This window comes from Trachinotus anak, unplaced genomic scaffold, assembly GCF_046630095.1.
Source record: "Trachinotus anak isolate AG129_WGS33_773 ecotype Australia unplaced genomic scaffold, CSIRO_AGI_Tana_v1 ptg000007l, whole genome shotgun sequence".
NCBI classification, from domain to species: Eukaryota; Metazoa; Chordata; class Actinopteri; order Carangiformes; family Carangidae; genus Trachinotus; species Trachinotus anak.
The window spans coordinates 21,515,186-21,532,760 of NW_027273858.1; the positions used below are offsets into that span (position 1 = coordinate 21,515,186).

Here is a 17,575-nt window from a genome sequence, read left to right on the forward strand (position 1 = left end):
AATCAACAAAATGCAACTTCTCTTTGGTGGTTTACATAATTTATTACATAACATTAATAATTAATGTTAAGCCTCTGTTCACCTCCAGACACGAGCTGTTTACTACACATTTTTGTTTGCAGAGATGTTTATTTCTAAATCATTATTCATATATATGCAGTAGTAGCCTGGCAAGCATTTGTCTACAGGGGCCATTTCATGTGTAAATATTCAGTGTTGCGGTATAATGCAGATTTTGTGTGCCTTTTCCAGCTCCACTGGGTCTCAGTTCTGCTCCACATGGTTTTGGCTGTAAGTAATGAGCTTATTGTAACTGATAAAGATTTTAAATTCTTTTCAGGTGTTATAGGAAGAGATTTTCAGTTAAGCACAATTTCAGTGTAATTTATGCATAAAACCTGTTTACTTTATTATTGTTTATTATCATATTTGGATATACGTGAGAATTATACCTGTCACCCCTTCCTCAATCATTTCTTCTGTTAGGATTTTGACCACACTCTGTGACACTGATGTCCCATCAACAGGTAACATTTGAAACTCTTATTTTCACAACTGTGAATCAGCTTGTTTACTTGTTTGTGACTAAGGCACTTAAAACATTTTCTGTCAGTAGAGAAAGAAAAAGGAAAGAAATGTTGATTGATTAAAGCTTTGATAAAAATAGCTCTGTGACAGACTGGTGACTTCAGTGTTAATATAATTCAGAGTTGTCGTCTAATGTATCAGCACAGATAAGGGTCGTTTATAAAACTTTTAACAACATAAAAGTAGTTGATAAAAATAATAAGAAAAAAATATCTGGGACGTACAAAATGATTTCAATATTTTTTAACGATCGGTTGTTATCAACACATTAATCATTTAATTCATATTTACCACACGTAACATAAAAAGACGTATTATTATTATTATTAGTATTATTATTGTTATTATTATTGTCATCATCATTATTATTATTATAACAAGGATCATCAGCGTGTTTGATGACGACATCCCCTCCCACACTCCGATTGGTTACTTGTTGACCGGAAGTAGACTACAACCCACTCTTTTCTCTTTGCGCCGTGGCATTTTGCAACACAAGCTGTCCGCCGCTGGAGGTTTCGCACTAAACCCGCCGCTGTGCGCGCAGGTAGGAATGGACAAAGACGGGAACAGGTGAGTGGTTGTTTTTCGACAATTGTAACTGATTAGCAGGTTCTCTGACTGCCATAAAATAACATGAAAGCGTAGTGAAGCTCCGAACGTCGCTAAGCTAGCTGCAGAACCGTGTCAATATCCGGTGGAGATTTTTCAAAGTAAGTGTATTCGAAATGTTTGGTGTCAATTTAAGATTACCCAGGTGTCACTTTTCACATGGCACTGTGCGAAAGAGCTGCCATCTAATTTATACTGCAGAATAATGACCACTGTGACATAATTGTTATCACCAAAATATGTGTGTGTCACACTGACTATGCTAAATATAAACTTCACTTAACACGTAGTTGTACTTAATGTGATACTCAGGTTTGACAAGCCAGTCTGAGACGGTCTTTCCAATCAGTTGGACCCCTCACAAACCAGACGTAATCATTTTAATGGCATAACTGAGGGATCAGGCATCATTTCTTATGGTAACCACAGTACATGTGTGTCTGTGTAAGTTGTCTAATAACCTGGGAACAGCTAAGTGAAGTCTGTGGAATTTATGAGTCCCTGTTGATGTATGAATGTGTAGTCTGAGTTTGCTGCCATCAGACAGAGGATACATTCATACCAAAGTGATGGTGTCATTGTGACAGTTTACTGTCGGCTCTTAATCCTGGTCCTTGACAGCTAGAAAGAAGACAAAGCTAAAATACATTTTGGAATATTTTTTTTACCCCCATGTAAAGCAATGTCTGATATGTTATGACTCGTGGGAGTTTCATGTGAATTTGTCTTGCATAAGAGGGTGTTTCACACAAACCGAAAAAAGGGACCAAGCCACAGAGTTTACTATTTAAAGTCGTTTCAAAGCAGAATTCCTCCCATGGAGTTCAGTATGAAGATGAAATTCCTTGTGTTGCAGGCTTGATATGTGCTGTACTCTGTTTCTCTCATTGATTGAATTCTTCTGAATGTTACACTCTGCAAGCTCAGTGTTTGTCTGTCTGTTTCTATTTGTGTGAATGTACTTTTGGAGAAAATATGACTTCCTTCTTGGAGATTTTTTTTTCACTGGCTCTGTTAAATTCTGTGTAAAAATAGCCCAACAAACATTTCTTAAAGCGCAGGTTTTGGTACTGGTTCCTCTTTTTTGACTGGTTAAAACCTTGAGACTTAGCAGAATGGTAAATATAATTTAGTTAAGTTAACATTATACTGCAGGAATTTTGTATGGCCTTTGGCATTAAAATCTCCTTTTCAAGAGGGAAACAGTGCTGTGTACTCTGGACAAGAAAAAGGACGTATTGAGGTAAAAAAGAAAAAAAAAAATCAACCTTCGAATTTAAAAGTGGTTTATTGGCATGCCAGTGCTTCAAAATACAGTTTTCAAAATATGAAATGCAACAAACAAGAACAAGATCAATACATTCAGTGTCCCTAAGGTTGTGGTATTTTGATATAGGGAATTTTTATCAGTCCTCACTTTTGTTGTGAAGCTGCTAAGAAATGCTTCGATAACAACAGTAGATTAGATAAGAAGTGTCAAACAATGGTGCTCAGCTCTGGCACGCTGGACTCAGAGCCCTGCTGGTTTTCATTATGGCTGTCTTGAGACTGATTTATACCAGCGAGGACTACAGTTGTCAGGATTACTTTGTGTTGCTCAGGGCTGGTGTCTGTGGTGTAGGTTTGTGTGACCTTCCAGAAACAATGTGGCGGATAAGAGGAGGCTAGGCTAGAGACTATGGCACCTGGCATCAGAAGTGAAGAAACCACCCAGAAACCATATCTGTACACAAAAAGCAATCAAAACAAAACCACTTTGAATACTTCGGTTGTTTTATACATTTTGTCCTCACGTGTAATTCCCCATCGCGCTTCCCAGTCTTTTGAATAGGTCCCGTAGAGTGTCGCGCTTTTATTTTGAAGAGGAGGCTGTGCAACCGGAAGTCAACCTTTAGCAGCTTGCTGGAGGAGCTTGCCCACCAGTTTCCTCTGTGCTGTTGTTTAGCAGAGAGCTAGCCGCCGTGTGCTGGCGAGGGCTTCCTCATGTCTCTCTCTTCGGGTTTGAATTTTAAAATGTAAAATCTTCGTGGACGTTGGCCACTTGTTGAACAGGTTTTATTCATTGATTGAATTGTCAGTGGCATGTTGGTTCATTACTAGTGTTGACTGACTGGTAACACAATGTTATTGTCTGATTATCTGCTGATCCCCGGTGTTTTAATCGGAGCGTTTAATCTAAGACTTCGTGTAGGTTTCCTGTATAGTAAAATGTTTTTATGTCTTATTGTGGATTTCTGTGATTTTCCCAGGTGATCACTTCATGGATTTACACAGGACCAATGTATGAAGACACTGATTCATTGGAGCCAAGAGCCAAGACCTTCACAGTAAAATGACTTAAACAGCCCTCTAGATCTCTAAGATGATGTGCAGAAACATATTGTAAGTAATGTGATCTGAGGGGAAAGGGAATGCAGACTTTGCAGCTATAGCTTGTATGTGAGCGTGATGCCCAGGCGGGGGTTGCCGCTCCAGGGCCGGGTCCGCTGGCTCTTCCTGGGGCTCTTCCTGCTGCTGGTGCTGCTGCTGTTTGCATACCTGCTGGAGTGCACCCCTCCGGCAGACGTCAGCCTGGTCCTGCCCGGCCTGGCAGGAGAGACCTATGGGAAGGAGTATTACCAGGCCCTGCTGCAGGAACAGGAGGAGCGCCACCTAAACCGTGCGGCCAGCCTCAAGCGCCAGATCGCTCAGCTCAAGCAGGAGCTGCAGGAAATGAGTGAGAAGCTGAAGCTCCTGCAGGACAAGAAGGAGCTCCCTGGGGTTCAGGGCCTCGCCGAGACTAAAGACCAAGAGCCAGGAGATCTGCTAGAGTACCTGCACTCTCAGATTGACAAGGCTGAGGTCAACACAGGGGCACGCCTGCCCAGCGAGTACGCCCTGGTGCCCTTTGAGAGTTTCACTACATCCAAGGTGTATCAGCTGGAGATGGGGCTGACGCGGCACCCGGAGGAGAAACCTGTCCGCAAAGATCGCAGGGACGAGCTGGTGGAGGTCATCGAGGCTGCGCTGGACATTATCAACAACCCTGACGATGAGGACGGCGTGGAGGACGACATGCCGATGCAGAGACAAACCTACACGGAGGGTCACTTTACTGAGGGTAAGACCCACCTAACTACAAAGTAATGAATAATGACTGTAGCTGATATGTTGTTCTCCATTTTCTTTGATTTGGCAGGACTGTACAGGACAGAGCGAGACAAAGGGACACTTTACGAGCTCTTCTTTGCCAAAGAGGAATCCAGCAGCTTCCGCCATGTCACACTGTTCAGGCCTTTTGGTCCCCTAATGAAAGTCAGGAGCACATCTGTAGAAACATCAGGAATGATAATTAACATCATTGTGCCGCTGGCAGGCCGAGTAGAAACTTTCTCACAGTTCTTACACAACTTCAGGTGAGACTGAGTCAGAAACTGTCCCTGCCTGCTACACATGAGCCAGCATGTTCAGATGTTGACACGTTAGCCTGGTTTTCATCACGGTTGTGAAATAAGATGCTGATGTGCTGTGTTGTTGTGATTAATTTGACACATGGATAATATATGTGAATGTTTTCAGGGAGGTGTGCATACAGCAGGACAGACGAGTGCACCTCACAGTGGTTTATTTTGGGCAGGACGGTTTACAGGAGGCAAAGTCAGCTTTGGAGAAAATGTCGAGGTTTGTCCTCTTCACACAGAAACAGCTATTCATGTGCTCCTGCTGCCTCTTGTGCCTGATGTGTTATGGGCCTTTTGATTTGTCAGGGAGGAGAGCTTCTCCAATTACACTCTGATCCCAGTGGACGAAGAGTTTTCACGAGGTCGGGGTCTGGACATCGGAGCCCATGCCTGGAAGAAAGGCGACGTCCTCATGTTTTTTTGTGACGTTGACATCCATTTTACACTGGAGTTCCTCAACACCTGTCGTCTCCACGCTGCTCCCAGTAGGTTTTATCATGTTGTTCCTCAGATTTATTACATTTGCAGTCTCTTTTAAACGTTGTTTTCAGGCTGAATGTGATTAAAGTTATAATATGTAACTTTTCTGCGTTAAAATGTCTAAAAATGATTTTTGAGTTGTGTACTTACATTGTCCCAAATGTTTCCATCAATTCTCAAACCTAGAGAAATCTGTGGTTTTAATCATGGTAATGCTTATGTGGTTGCCTGAAGCTCAAAATTGACATTGACATTGATTATTATCCAGTTTTAAGTCACATTTTTTCAACTTGGTCATTTTTAACTTTATATTTTAACCAGATGAAGGATTTTAGTTATCAGACGTCTGGTTCTTAAATTATCAGAGGAAAAAGCCAAACAAATGTTAGACAGCTCAGCTCCCAGCCGCTCTGAGACGCCCTGTGTCTGCTGAAGAGCATCAGCAAATCACTGATTTTTAACACGAAACTGCTTTATTCAGTGTTTCTAATGGTTTAATCCCCTGGGGAGGAGGAGACCTCTGGCTGCTGGTGAAAACCGGCTGAACGTCTGGTTCATAAGTTATCAACGAAACAGTTGAAGCCAAGGTCAGCAGCAGTTTCACATCTGCTTTATTCATAGCTTTCACTGGTTAGAATCACCTGGTCTGTTTGTGTTGGAGAGGAGGAGACCTCTGTGGTAAAAACCTCCTGAACCACTCACACTGAAGGATTCCGTGGCAATGGTGGTGACGACAACAACTCCCATGATCCCACACTATTTCATGACATCACCCAATGTCATCTTTAGTTATTGATTTGATTGAGAGACCCCTGGCAGCAGAAGTTCCTCACTGTGCCTTTAATGTACTGAAATTTGATTCTTTCTGTGTCGTAGACAAGAAAGTCTTCTATCCAGTGGTGTTCAGTCTGTACAATCCTGCCATAGTCTACGGAAATTTGGAGCTGGCTCCACCCATTGAACTCCAACTGGTAAGAACTGTAAGGTTCACATGTAGCTCTGATGAGTGTGTGTAAAGATGGTTTAATTCTGTTATTTTTATTTACCGGTACATAGACCTTCAATTCAGCCAAAAGATTTGGTGTTGACTTGTATGTGGTAAGAAATCACCTGTTTTGCTTTAGATTCACAAGAAGGATGCTGGATTCTGGAGAGACTTTGGATTTGGAATGACGTGTCAGTATCGATCAGATTTCCTAAATATCGGTGAGCACCATTCATTTGATTAATACTCAACAGAAGGATAATTAAACAGCTTTTAACTTTCATTGAACATCTTGCGAATGGATTTTATTCCTCCAGGAGGGTTTGATCTGGAGGTGAAAGGCTGGGGTGTGGAAGACGTCCACTTGTACAGGAAGTATCTTCGGAGCGACATGATAGTGATCCGGACTCCGGTGTCTGGCCTTTTCCACCTGTGGCACGAGAAGCAGTGCGCGGACGAGCTGACGCCCGAGCAGTACCGCATGTGCATCCAGTCCAAAGCCATGAACGAGGCCTCCCACTCTCACCTGGGCATGCTGGTTTTCCGCGAGGAGATCGAGGCTCACCTGCGCAAACAGGCCTTCAAGACTCAGAGCAAAACAGAGGACTGAGGACAACCTCTGCGTACCTGACGTCATTCCGGCGTCAAGACTGAGAGGTGCTGACTAGATTAACACATAACAGCAAAGACATGTTTACATGGATCCCTCTGCATTTCACCGCACAGCTGTAGACAAATGAATGTACAAAAACGAACAATGATCAATGTAAAACTTCACAACATGGTACAACTCTTATTGACGAGCTACAGCAGAATCAAACACAAGCACATGATCAAATGAGTAACATTTAACCTGAAGGAAGTTACACATGTAGTAGAAGTAATATATCTTTTGGATTTAGGTTGACATTGTGTATTACATACTGCAGTCATTTCAATAAGCATGCAGTTATTAACTTCGGATGCATAAACTTCTCAGAAAGCCATCCTACCTGCTTCAAACGTGGCGTCCGACTCGCAAGCCAGTTTCTTCACCTCCTCCACTCAGTCAGCTGTTTCAGGTGATTTGTGTCTTCCAAAAATGAGTCAGACAAGATCAAGTCCCAACAGCTGTCGACGTTCAGAGTGGCTCTTTAATTGAAAAACGGTTACAAAGTGGTAATGTCTTAATGATAACAATGATTTACTTACTGTTGCTAACAGAAGGAACGGTAAGAAGCTGCACTTTCTCAAAAAGCAAAATGTAAATCGACCCCACAAGAACCAGTCAATATCTGCTGGTTGATCAACTTTAGATCAAAGCAATCTATCACTTTATACAGTATAGCAGTTGTTAATGGAGCCATACTGTTCTGTTAGTATTATAAATATATATATATATAGGTTGGCATCGTGGTAAAAAGGGACCTTTTTTGTGTTTTATGTGACAGTAAGTCACTATCTTCTTTTACTGATGATTTCCAAGTGGTCGGTTTAACAAAGAAGCATGTTGATCAAATAGTGAGAGAGCCAGGAACAAAGATCTGCCTACAGCATGCAGCGCTATGATATCAGGACTGGTAACCAGTATTATTGTCAAAATAACAAAGACCTGTCATTTCTGCCCAGTGAGAATCGTTCACAGCGCTTTGACTCCTCATCCTGGGCTGAGATCGAATGTTACAGCCACTGTTGTAAATACTTTTCTAAATATTCCTCTCTTTCATACATGTGACTTGAATACTTTTGTGGTACGTGCCTACATGCTTTAAGTGACATGAAATGTTGAAGTGATTGTTTTGATAATGGCGGAAGCTGTGTCGACGGCCGTAGGCTCGTTAATTTTATTCCATTTCATACTGAGGGTGGATGTTGCAGCTGAGAGGTGTTGTGTTAAAGAGTACAGCTTTGGTGGAGCAGGCAAGAAGTGCTTTATTTTTCTCACAAAGAAAGCAGGTTATTCTTGCGTCCTTCATCCTGTAATGTAATTATTTTTGAATCAATGTTTTTGCAGATATTCCAGCTTTTCGTAGATAGTCTTAACGTCTCCTCTTCCTGCAGGAGAAATGTTCCATGTCTTCCTCTCAGCAGTTCACAACAACTCAAACAGAACTTGTGCGAGGAAATGATTTATTTTGACGTTTTGTCCATGAAATAAAAGTTACAGAAGGCTGCATTAACTGCTGCTTTGTTATTTCTGCTGTTTGCATTTGATTTAATGATACATATTTTCAGTAAACTTGACCAGTTCTATAATTTATACTATAAAAATGTAATATCAAACTTGTCAAGTATCTTTAAATCAACTAGCTCATCCGCATGTTTCTTAATTTAAGACAAATGGCATAATACAATTGTATTATTCATCTGTATACAATAAACTACATGAATAGAAAATAAAAGGGAAAAAAATAGAAAAAGCATAATCAAAATCCAGGAGAACTGACATGAAATAAACCAAATGGGAAAGTTTCAGACGGGCTTATTTTCATCTCAGGTACTTCATTGTATTAATGTGCAATCTGTTCTGGATGGATCCCCATGGTGGTGTAGATCTCTTTGAGAATGAGCAGAGCGGTGTCTTCAGATTGCCTAGAAAATAACAAACATGTTAATACAGAAGCATCACCTTCACCTGCCAGCAGGTAAAGTGATTGATCTGCAGATGTAAATGAATTCAGCCATCATGCATTTTACATCAGGCCTATTCATTTAAAAAAACCACCACATGCAGTGTTGATTCAAAAAATTAGCAAGAATAGATGATACAGTGGAAGAAATGTGATAATTTAACAATATGTGATGATTTTATTCAAACATGTCATCTATTATCTGTTAAGTCTGTGAGCAGTGAATTTTTTCATTATTGATTAATAGTTCCATCACAGTTTCCCAAAGCCCAAGAGGATGTTTTCGAATCAGAATCAGAATCAATTTTATTGCCAAGTATGTTTCACATACAAGGAATTTGTAAATGTAAAAATGTCTTATTCTATCAGATCAACACTTCTAAAGCCAGAGATATTTAGTTTACTGTAAAAGTAAAAAGAAGCAGCAGCAAATTCTTATAGATCCATCACATTTTTGGTATTCTTTTTTTGCTATGCTTGAAAAATAATTTATTAATTAAATTTATTTATCAAAATAGTGGCCGAATATCTGTCAATTAACAAAATTATTAAATGACAAATCATTTCAGTTCTGGGTGCAGTTGCAAATTAGTGGAGGAATTTAGAACTTTAAATATTTTACACCTTTACTGTGTTTTATTTTAAGTGTTGATATCCATCAGAAGATATAAGATAAAACTATCTCAGCGTAGTTTTACATCTCTCTGGAGCTCTAGTAACAACAGGTCTGTGAGCCAATCAGAAGAGAGACTCTGAGCCTCTCCTCTGATTGGCTTACTGTTTTCTGGGTGATCCATCTGACTACAGGCTGTGTGCATTTCTCTGTGGACTGCGGCTTTGATACTTTCACAGTATTAATATAGAACCTAGACCTGCTTTATAATCAAAACACATGGACATCTACCTTTATACAATATGGGACCTTTAAAACTTTTCTGTGCTGTGTTAAAAAGCCAGAGTGAAATGAAGTCTTCTGTACCAGTAGCAGAGGTGACTCTGGAGGGCAAACAGGTACTCATTGAAACTCTCGATGGGCTTCTCCTGCAGGACGTAGTCGATGCGATTCCCTCCGTTCAACATCCCGATCTTCACCTGAGGCTCCTCCTCTTTCTGTGGCTCTGGACTCTCTGGGATCTTATGCTCTGCGACAAATCACAGTGGAGTCAGTAATCTCACACAATACAGGAATAACCTGACTGAAGACACACAAATCAGAGAAACTCACCCTCCTCCGCCTGCTTCTCCTCTTCCTCGATCTGATTGGCCACCATGGCCAGCTGAGCCTGGAGCTGGGCAGACGAGGTGTGAGCGCGAGCGAACTCGTTGAGCGTCTGCCAGGCGCTCCTCAGGGAGCTGATGAAACCCTGCTTCAGGTCTGAGCCCATCCTGGAGAGACTCTCCTTCAGCTCTGAAACACAGACATCCACCACTTCATCCATCTGCACCACAAGCTTTTCTCATAGGTTTTTATTTTTACTATTATAACCAACACTTATTTCTGTCTTTCCAGAATATATCTATGCAGATGTATTTATTTTACATCTGTTGTCCACAAAATGAAACAACAGCTGAGAAGAAGCAAGACCAACGTTATCATTTCAATCTAACAAAACAAGAGAAACCTCACTTTGACCTTCAGCTTATGTTTCTGCAGAAGCAAGAGAGCGAAATCACTGTTCAGTCTGTTTTGCCATTTTACTGCTCTACAGCAGTTTCAGTGTAAGAATAGGTTCTTTGTATTTTGCCACCACACAAATTAGGCCACCCCACCCATATGAGGCAGAGAGGACTGAACCAAGGAGACAACATGTACTAACACCAGTCCACAACTCAGTTTAAGTTCTTATGGAGACATGTGACTGTGACAGCTTATGACATGCTTTAATTCATTAGCAGCTTATCAAATATGTTACCAGCATTATGACAACAGTGGTGGTGTTATCTCACCTAGATGAAGCCTCTTCCTTCCTTTGTGATGAGGAATCAAAACAGGCTTCAGCTCCATGTCTGGAATTATCATGGGCTCGATCCTGTACGCCACTGGGTCCAACTAAAAGAAAGTAATGAACTGTTAGAGGGTTGAGCAGAGAGTAACTCAGCAGTTGGGTAAGTAGGGTTAAGGGGAAATTATTTACATTCATGTTGGGCTGAGGATTGTTCAAAGTTTTTGATATTGGTATTTGATACTGATGTCATCACTTTGATATAGATTCTTAATGATACTTTTTTTGATACCAGTTTTATCAAATCCATTTTAACTAAAAGAAAATTACAATACACACTGTTAATTTACACACTCAGGTGTGTAAATAAACAGCCAATCAGCAAGATTATTAAAAGCATGCTGCATGCTTATTGGCTCACTGATGCTGATGAGATTTACTTCTGGTATCGAATGACTTGAATCTGGTATCGAATGACTTGACAGTATCAAACTAGTTTGGTTGGTCAATAAAAGAATCAAAGTTTGATACCGAGCCTTATGTTTATGTCACAGTACTAAACGTGTAACACACTAATATGAAAAAAGCCTAATTTTATAGCTGATTGTGACTGAATGAAATACCTTTGCAGACTGGAATATCTACAGACTTGCAACCAAGAACAATATAGAAAAGTTACAAGCCAAATGTGTGAACATCATTCATGCATGTGTAGCTTTATCAGCAGTTTTTCCTTCAGGATGCACAGGTTGGAGGAGCTGCGTACCGGATGGTAAATATTGTAGAATCTCTTGCACGTGGGCAGCTGGTACGTCTCCTCGATCTTCTCCAGCCCTCGCACGGTCAGGAACATGCCGATAGGAGAACCCAGAGCAAAGAAATTTGCTGGCTTAAAGTCCAGAGCGTGGTACACCACTGACACCTAGAGAACAAGTTATTGTTAAATGTCCAGTCAAAGACAGAATGTTCAATAACTTTAATATTATCCCTATGTTTGAAGTCACATTTACCTGTCCAGTACCAACTTCAAAGTAATTGTAGTCAACGTGGACGGAGGAGACGGTGCTGCCCACAGGAAGCTTCTTGACAGTGGGATCGGGGGGAGCTTCAGCTGCTGCTGGTGGTGCTGCTGCCTGACTGACCTCTGTGACTTCTGCTTTCTTCTCCTGAGCGGCCTGATGTGCAGCCTGCAGACATGAAAGCACAGCAGGGACAAAAAGCTTGTGTTAGTCATCACCACCAGTTTGCAGGCTGCACAAAAACCCCAGAGATAAACTTACCTGCTTATTCACTCTCTCTTTGACAAACTTGGCAATCTTCTTCCTGGGACCCAGTGGGATTCCCATCTCTTTCAAGTCCTCAATTGTGCACATCAGCTGAAAGAACAGGAGAAGGGGACAAAATTAAACAGCCGTCCTATCTTCTAAGAATGACCTGTTTAAAATTGCTGCTGGTATCAAATTACTTTCCAGAGTTTTAAATGTTACCAGCTTTAAAAACCGAGACCAAGATTCATTTTTCTCAGAAACTACATTATCTAACTTTTAAAATACCTTTTGAAGACTCAGAATCCTTTCAACTAGGTTAACACTATAATTAAAAAATAATATTAATTCCTTTAATATTTTACTCTTTTATTCTTACAAAAGATTCAATGTCGATCTTCTCCTCATCAAACGTATTCTTGTACTCAGACAGGCCCAGATGCTCCAGCACAGCAGACAGATCCTCAAACTCGTCTCCGTCTTCTTTGGCCTCGTCTTCTACAGCCGGAGGAGTGACGGTGTTATTACCCTGTGGTACAGGAGCTGCCGCCTGATGTGAGAAGCAGAACTGACAGTGATGTAGTGCAACATTATTTTTATCCATTCTGTACATCAGGATGTGAAAGAGCTGTTATTACATGTGTCACATTCAGGAATAAATACACTGTCTGATTAGCAGGATAATATATGACATGTTCATGTATATCTTTAATTAATTTAATTAATTAGTGTTTGACCTGTTTGGTGTCTCCATTAGAAGTGGGCATGACAGGCATGGCCAGTGCAGGAGAGCCGTTCTTCTGATTTGAAAGCAGGTCAAAGAGAATCAGGGAACCTGCAAGTGCGAAGGAGAGAAACGATACGACGCAGGTGAGAAACAGAAGAGGAAACATAGACCAGAGGTGGTGAAGCCACTGAACTGGTTTAGTACCTAAACTGTGTCCAGCCACTGACATCCCTCCTCTGTAGTCAGGGTTCCTCTTCATGAACAGGGCATAAAGTCTGTTAATCTCCAGAGCAACTGTGTCCATGATGGTCTGGCAGTAGGTGGGACTATTGTAGAAAAGCACATCTAACAAAGTCTCATTTGTAAAGTGACGTAACCGTCCAGTACTGGGCAGGGTGATCTTCTTTATCCTCCTGCAAAGAGAAATCAGTCCATCATTAATGAAGACTATTAAAGGATAAGTCTGCTGATTTTCTATATTTTTCTTATTCTTAACAAATCCTATGAAAAGACCAAAATTAATATAAGATTTATCCTCCAGTAAGTGTCTGTGTTATTCCACTGTGGACCAAAAATATTAACACCACATCTTGTTGTGCTGGGGGACATGTTCATTCATGACCATAAACAAACACTAGTTTGTTTTGACTCATCCCACACTGTCATACCGATATAAATAGCATCACTACAGCACTGAATGAGTGTTAATCCACAGCTGAAAATAGTCCCCAACAAATGCACCACTTCCTTTTGTTAGGCTAAAAACTACACTGACCAACTATAGTAGAAATTACTGAGCTTTTTTTTAAACAGACAAATGCATTGTTATGTTTGGTCTTTTCACAATAAGAAATCAGTATAAGTCCAGTCCTACCACAAAAATGATGTTATCCTACACAATTAATAGATAACTGATTTTGGATATCTGACGGATCCTAATGGATGGTTTGTCTTGGCTGATTAAAGTACTTTCTGAAATGGGTATTACTGAAGATCTATAAAACTTCCCTTTGTGTCAGGATTGACTTAATACAACAGTGTGTTTGAACCTGCCTCCCCTCACCTGTCCACCCCAGTGGCGTCTCCGTGTAGAGCCGTGTGCCACTGAACAGGTAGGAACTCCACCCTGCTGATGGCGTGCTCATCCATCGATTTCTTAAAGTGACTATGCAGCAGCTTCAGTGACACACTACGGAAGTCGTCCACTGAAAGCACAAGGATTTTATTTTATTTCATAAAAAATGTCAACATGGAGGGTACATCAGTATTGGCAAACATGATGTCCACGACTGTACTCACCGCACTCGACCATGCTCCTAAACCTCAGGTCACACACAGGACCGATTCCGTGAACCATGAATACGAGATGATCCACCTTGGGCAGCTCGCCTGGGGAAGATGCACATGATGGAAATGTTGTAATTAATTTTATTCACTGATCGATACAGTCAGTGCTGACATCCTGCAACAAAAACCTGAACTGTTAAATTATAATTAAACTGTGTTACATTTACAACCAGAAATTATAGGTCCCATATTTTACATTTTTCCTGTGTTTTAGCACAAGTGTTGATCTCCATCAGAAGATATATTTGTGGTTTTAAGAACCAAAAACCATCTCAGTGTAGTTTTACATCTCCTTTCTCAGGCTTCTCTCTGGAGCCCTAGTAATAACAGGTCAGTCAGCCAATCAGAGGAGAGACTCTGAGCTCTGAGAGCACTGACTGCTTTGTTGTGACATCACAAAGTTCCAGAAGTCCTGACGGCTGGTTTTAAGGCTCAGTTTCTGAATACAGGCTGTGTGCATTTCTCTGTGGACTGAAGCTTTGATTCTTTCACAGTATTAATATACTTTACTTTATACAATATGGACCTAAAAATATATCTCACAGTTGAATATGAATTAATTTCCCCTCATAAAACAGATTGTGATGGCTGGCATTTCCTCTAATGTACTTTGAAATGCCTTATCTAACTTTATATTGACCTGACAATCTATTTTTCTTTGGAACAATCTGAGCTTCCCTGCTGAATCAGTGAGCTTAAAGTTTATTTCATTTTGCACATGGTGTCTAAAATGACACAGCACTAGCTGAGTTTTGTGTTTGTTTTTTTTCTACACTTAGATTAAATTAACAAGAGGAGCTTCACTACCATCAGGCACTTCATCATGGTCATCATCAATCCCTCTCTTCACCACTCTGGGCCTGGTCTGCCCGTCCTGCGTTGTGCCCCACTCATCTGGCATGGAGGAGGGCTGAAACTGCACAATCACCTAAAGAGGCAAAGAGAACAATCCTCACCGCTCATTAAACCGAACTAAAAAAATGAATCATCACAAGACGACCACTTAGCACTAATCAGGAAAATGTTTACCTTTGGATTGTGCATGACAATGGTTTCTCCTGATGGGAACTCCAGTCTACGGTGCCACTGGTTGGTAGACACAGCTTTCTTATATTCTGTCTGTGTGTAAAGACACAAATATACACAGTCATTTACAACACAAAATTGTGCATTAGAGTTTGTAAGAACTGTATGAAAAAGGAAGTAGCAGTGTAAAACAAAAAGATTTTACCAACATAACATCTGCTTCTGTTCAAATGTTAAAGTCAAACAAACCTCCAGCTTGTCACTAAACTCTTCAGAATAAGGGATAAAGCGACTATCAGTATCCCCTTTGAAGAACCAGCTGCAGCGCCGGACCTCTGTAGGCTCCTCCTCCCAGTAAACTGCAGTCCGCATGCGGTCATAGAGCTGCACGTCGTAACGCCCTCCGTCTGTTCGCACAATCACATTTTCTGGGTCTGGCTGAACTGGAAGAACAAAAAGGGCCACAACAGCTTCAGCGCAGGTCACAGTTTCACTGAGCTGTGAGAGCACCAGCAAAGCCAAGGCTAGAGTTTTGCTCAGTCATCATATAGCGTGTGTCATCATACCCGAGTTGTACGTCTCCTCTAGCTGAAGGGAGTCAATGATACTGAAAGGCAGCCAGACGCTCTTTGACTCCACTTGCTTGCAGTAGAACCAATGAGGCTGGACAGGTTCATAGACATTATAGTTGTATGGCATCATGGGACCTGCAGGGACTATTGCTCCAGCAGTGGTGGCTGGAGGTGGAGGCGTTGGAATATGTGTGGGAGGAGGCTGAAGAGAGAAGGAAAAATATACTGATTATAAACTTCCTCTTCATTATCAACGGGTGCGTTTGAGGCATGTAGCTGATTTCATTAAGCTAATGAGTTAATCAAGTATCTGACAAACACAAAATGCAAGAGTCACTGATTAGCTTATGTCTACCTTTGTGAAAGTGGGTCCTGACAGTGGGTATGTCTGTGGTGGAGAGCTGAGGGAGTAGGGATTCTGCTGAGGTGTGTGCGTTGGCGGCAGGATCTCTGGAGCTGGAATATAAGGGCTGGCTCTGCTGCTAGTGGGGGTGTGTCGGTACGGGTTATGACTCTGTGGCTGCATCTGGGGAGGCGGTGGGGTCATTGTGGTAGGGGGCGGAGTGTGACGTTCCATAGGGCTCTGGTAAACAGCACTTCCAAATGCTGGAGGAGCAGGGTTCATCTGTCCACCTGTGGGCAGTGGTGGAGCCATGCTGACACTGCTGGGAACAGAAACTGGGCCTGTAGCGGTCGGAGCTGCTGACAGGGCCGGAGGTGGGCATGGTGACTGGCCGATGGATGCAAACGGATCGGTGCTGGTTACAGGGCTGGAGAAATAGTTGAATGTGGAAGTGGGTGGCCCATTCCCAGAGGTCTGACCTAGAAAGCTGTCTTCTTCTCCCACATCAGTAGAATCATCTAATGGACATCAAAACAGAGGGAAACTTTGACATTTGAACAGTGCAACACACACGCAACACTTGACACATTTAAACACAGCAGGGAAAGCAGGATCATATGCTTATTAGTTGTGCTGGAGCTATGTTACATCATTTAGTTTTAAAGTATTGTATTGAAATATTGAAACATCCCCATCATACTTTCCCAGAGCCCAAGATGACATCTTCAAAAGTCTAAAAAAGGACTTTAAATTGACAGGTAACTAAAAAATGTTTTGATAATAATATGTCTCTCCCAAAAAGCTGTACATCCCTTGCATGTAATAACACATCAGTCAGGGACAGTGTGTCCAAAACATACTACTGTCAGTTAGGCTAACTAGCCGGACAAACGGCTGGTAGCTCAGAGAAACCGTTTCTTTCTGTTTCTCTTTTTTACACTGAATAACAGCTGACAGCAGCACAGGAACCCCGGTTAGCTAGCTAGCTAGCTAGCTTAGCCTGCTAAGGACACAGCTAATGTTTAGACATTTCCTCTGTCGGTATTTCATCTCACCTCCTGACAGCACCGCCGGACCTGTGGCCTGACTCACTGGCATGAAGGGCAAATTGAAGTTAAACTCGGGAGCGGCGCTGAACAGTAAGTTTGCGCCGGTATTGGGAACATTATTATTTTTTCTATCTGCCATTTTCCCCTAGAATTACACGTAGCCACTACCGGAGCAGGCAGGCAGTGCACGCTCACTCCTCCAACAGCTTTTTTTTGCCCCGCCCACACAGATTTCACTGATCTCTAACGCGTCAGGAGGAGCGTAACGAAAGGCAGGACAACGTAACACATCGTTTATAGATCTGATAAAACCACGCAGGTCTTTTGACCGCAGTTCGTTGGTTATGGGAAAAATAAACAGAATCTCTCTCTACTGCCACCTACAGGCCAGAGAAAGATTACTCACACTGTTACATTTTATCAGTTTAAATGAGATAAAGTAAGAAAACGCATTTTTTATGAAGAGTTATTTTATTTTGCTTTTTTTCCTCACGACACCACCAACCTCAAATCAGAATGAAAACACACAGCCCGCTGAAATAGAGTTAGTCATTATGGTCAGGGTGATATGTCCGTGCTCCGGTCGGTC

At 41.6% G+C, this 17,575-nt stretch overlaps 2 protein-coding genes across 3 annotated transcripts; one reads left to right on the top strand and one right to left on the bottom strand.

Moving 5' to 3' along the window:
• Positions 1-1,008: 1,008 nt before the first annotated feature.
• Positions 1,009-8,264, top strand: csgalnact2 (chondroitin sulfate N-acetylgalactosaminyltransferase 2). Of its 2 annotated transcripts, none has more exons than XM_071481392.1 (8): positions 1,009-1,161; positions 3,450-4,300; positions 4,379-4,595; positions 4,759-4,860; positions 4,947-5,125; positions 5,997-6,091; positions 6,245-6,326; positions 6,423-8,264. In XM_071481392.1, the coding sequence occupies exons 2-8, from the start codon at positions 3,649-3,651 to the stop codon at positions 6,713-6,715; spliced, it is 1,620 nt and encodes a 539-aa protein (XP_071337493.1). In that variant the 5' UTR covers positions 1,009-1,161; positions 3,450-3,648; the 3' UTR covers positions 6,716-8,264. The 2 variants fall into 2 exon arrangements, with proteins under 2 accessions (XP_071337493.1, XP_071337494.1); XM_071481393.1 differs by lacking the exon at positions 1,009-1,161 and adding an exon at positions 3,197-3,215.
• On the bottom strand, positions 8,198-17,185 carry sec23ip (SEC23 interacting protein). The gene is made up of 18 exons (XM_071481377.1): positions 16,993-17,185; positions 15,950-16,455; positions 15,589-15,796; positions 15,272-15,465; positions 15,026-15,115; positions 14,804-14,924; positions 13,949-14,038; positions 13,713-13,854; positions 12,854-13,062; positions 12,660-12,757; positions 12,302-12,472; positions 11,938-12,033; positions 11,668-11,844; positions 11,424-11,579; positions 10,662-10,764; positions 9,940-10,122; positions 9,694-9,856; positions 8,198-8,676 (listed from the first exon to the last, which is right to left on the bottom strand). Exons 1-18 carry the CDS (start codon positions 17,123-17,125, stop codon positions 8,595-8,597), a joined length of 2,922 nt encoding a protein of 973 aa, XP_071337478.1. The 5' UTR covers positions 17,126-17,185; the 3' UTR covers positions 8,198-8,594.
• Positions 17,186-17,575: the final 390 nt, after the last annotated feature.

What these genes read in the sequence shown, in the direction of transcription:
- sec23ip (XM_071481377.1), bottom strand. Translation starts at nt 17,125, where the DNA reads ATGGCAGATAGAAAAAATAATAATGTTCCCAATACCGGCGCAAACTTA. An exon ending in TAGGAGCATGGTCGAGTGCG is followed by an intron (nt 13,855 to 13,948) that starts GTGAGTACAGTC and finishes TTGTGCTTTCAG; the next exon opens with TGGACGACTTCCGTAGTGTG. An exon ending in TTGAAGTTGGTACTGGACAG is followed by an intron (nt 11,580 to 11,667) that starts GTAAATGTGACT and finishes CTTGTTCTCTAG; the next exon opens with GTGTCAGTGGTGTACCACGC.
- csgalnact2 (XM_071481392.1), top strand. Translation starts at nt 3,649, where the DNA reads ATGCCCAGGCGGGGGTTGCCGCTCCAGGGCCGGGTCCGCTGGCTCTTC. An exon ending in CAGTTCTTACACAACTTCAG is followed by an intron (nt 4,596 to 4,758) that starts GTGAGACTGAGT and finishes GAATGTTTTCAG; the next exon opens with GGAGGTGTGCATACAGCAGG. An exon ending in GCTTTGGAGAAAATGTCGAG is followed by an intron (nt 4,861 to 4,946) that starts GTTTGTCCTCTT and finishes TTGATTTGTCAG; the next exon opens with GGAGGAGAGCTTCTCCAATT.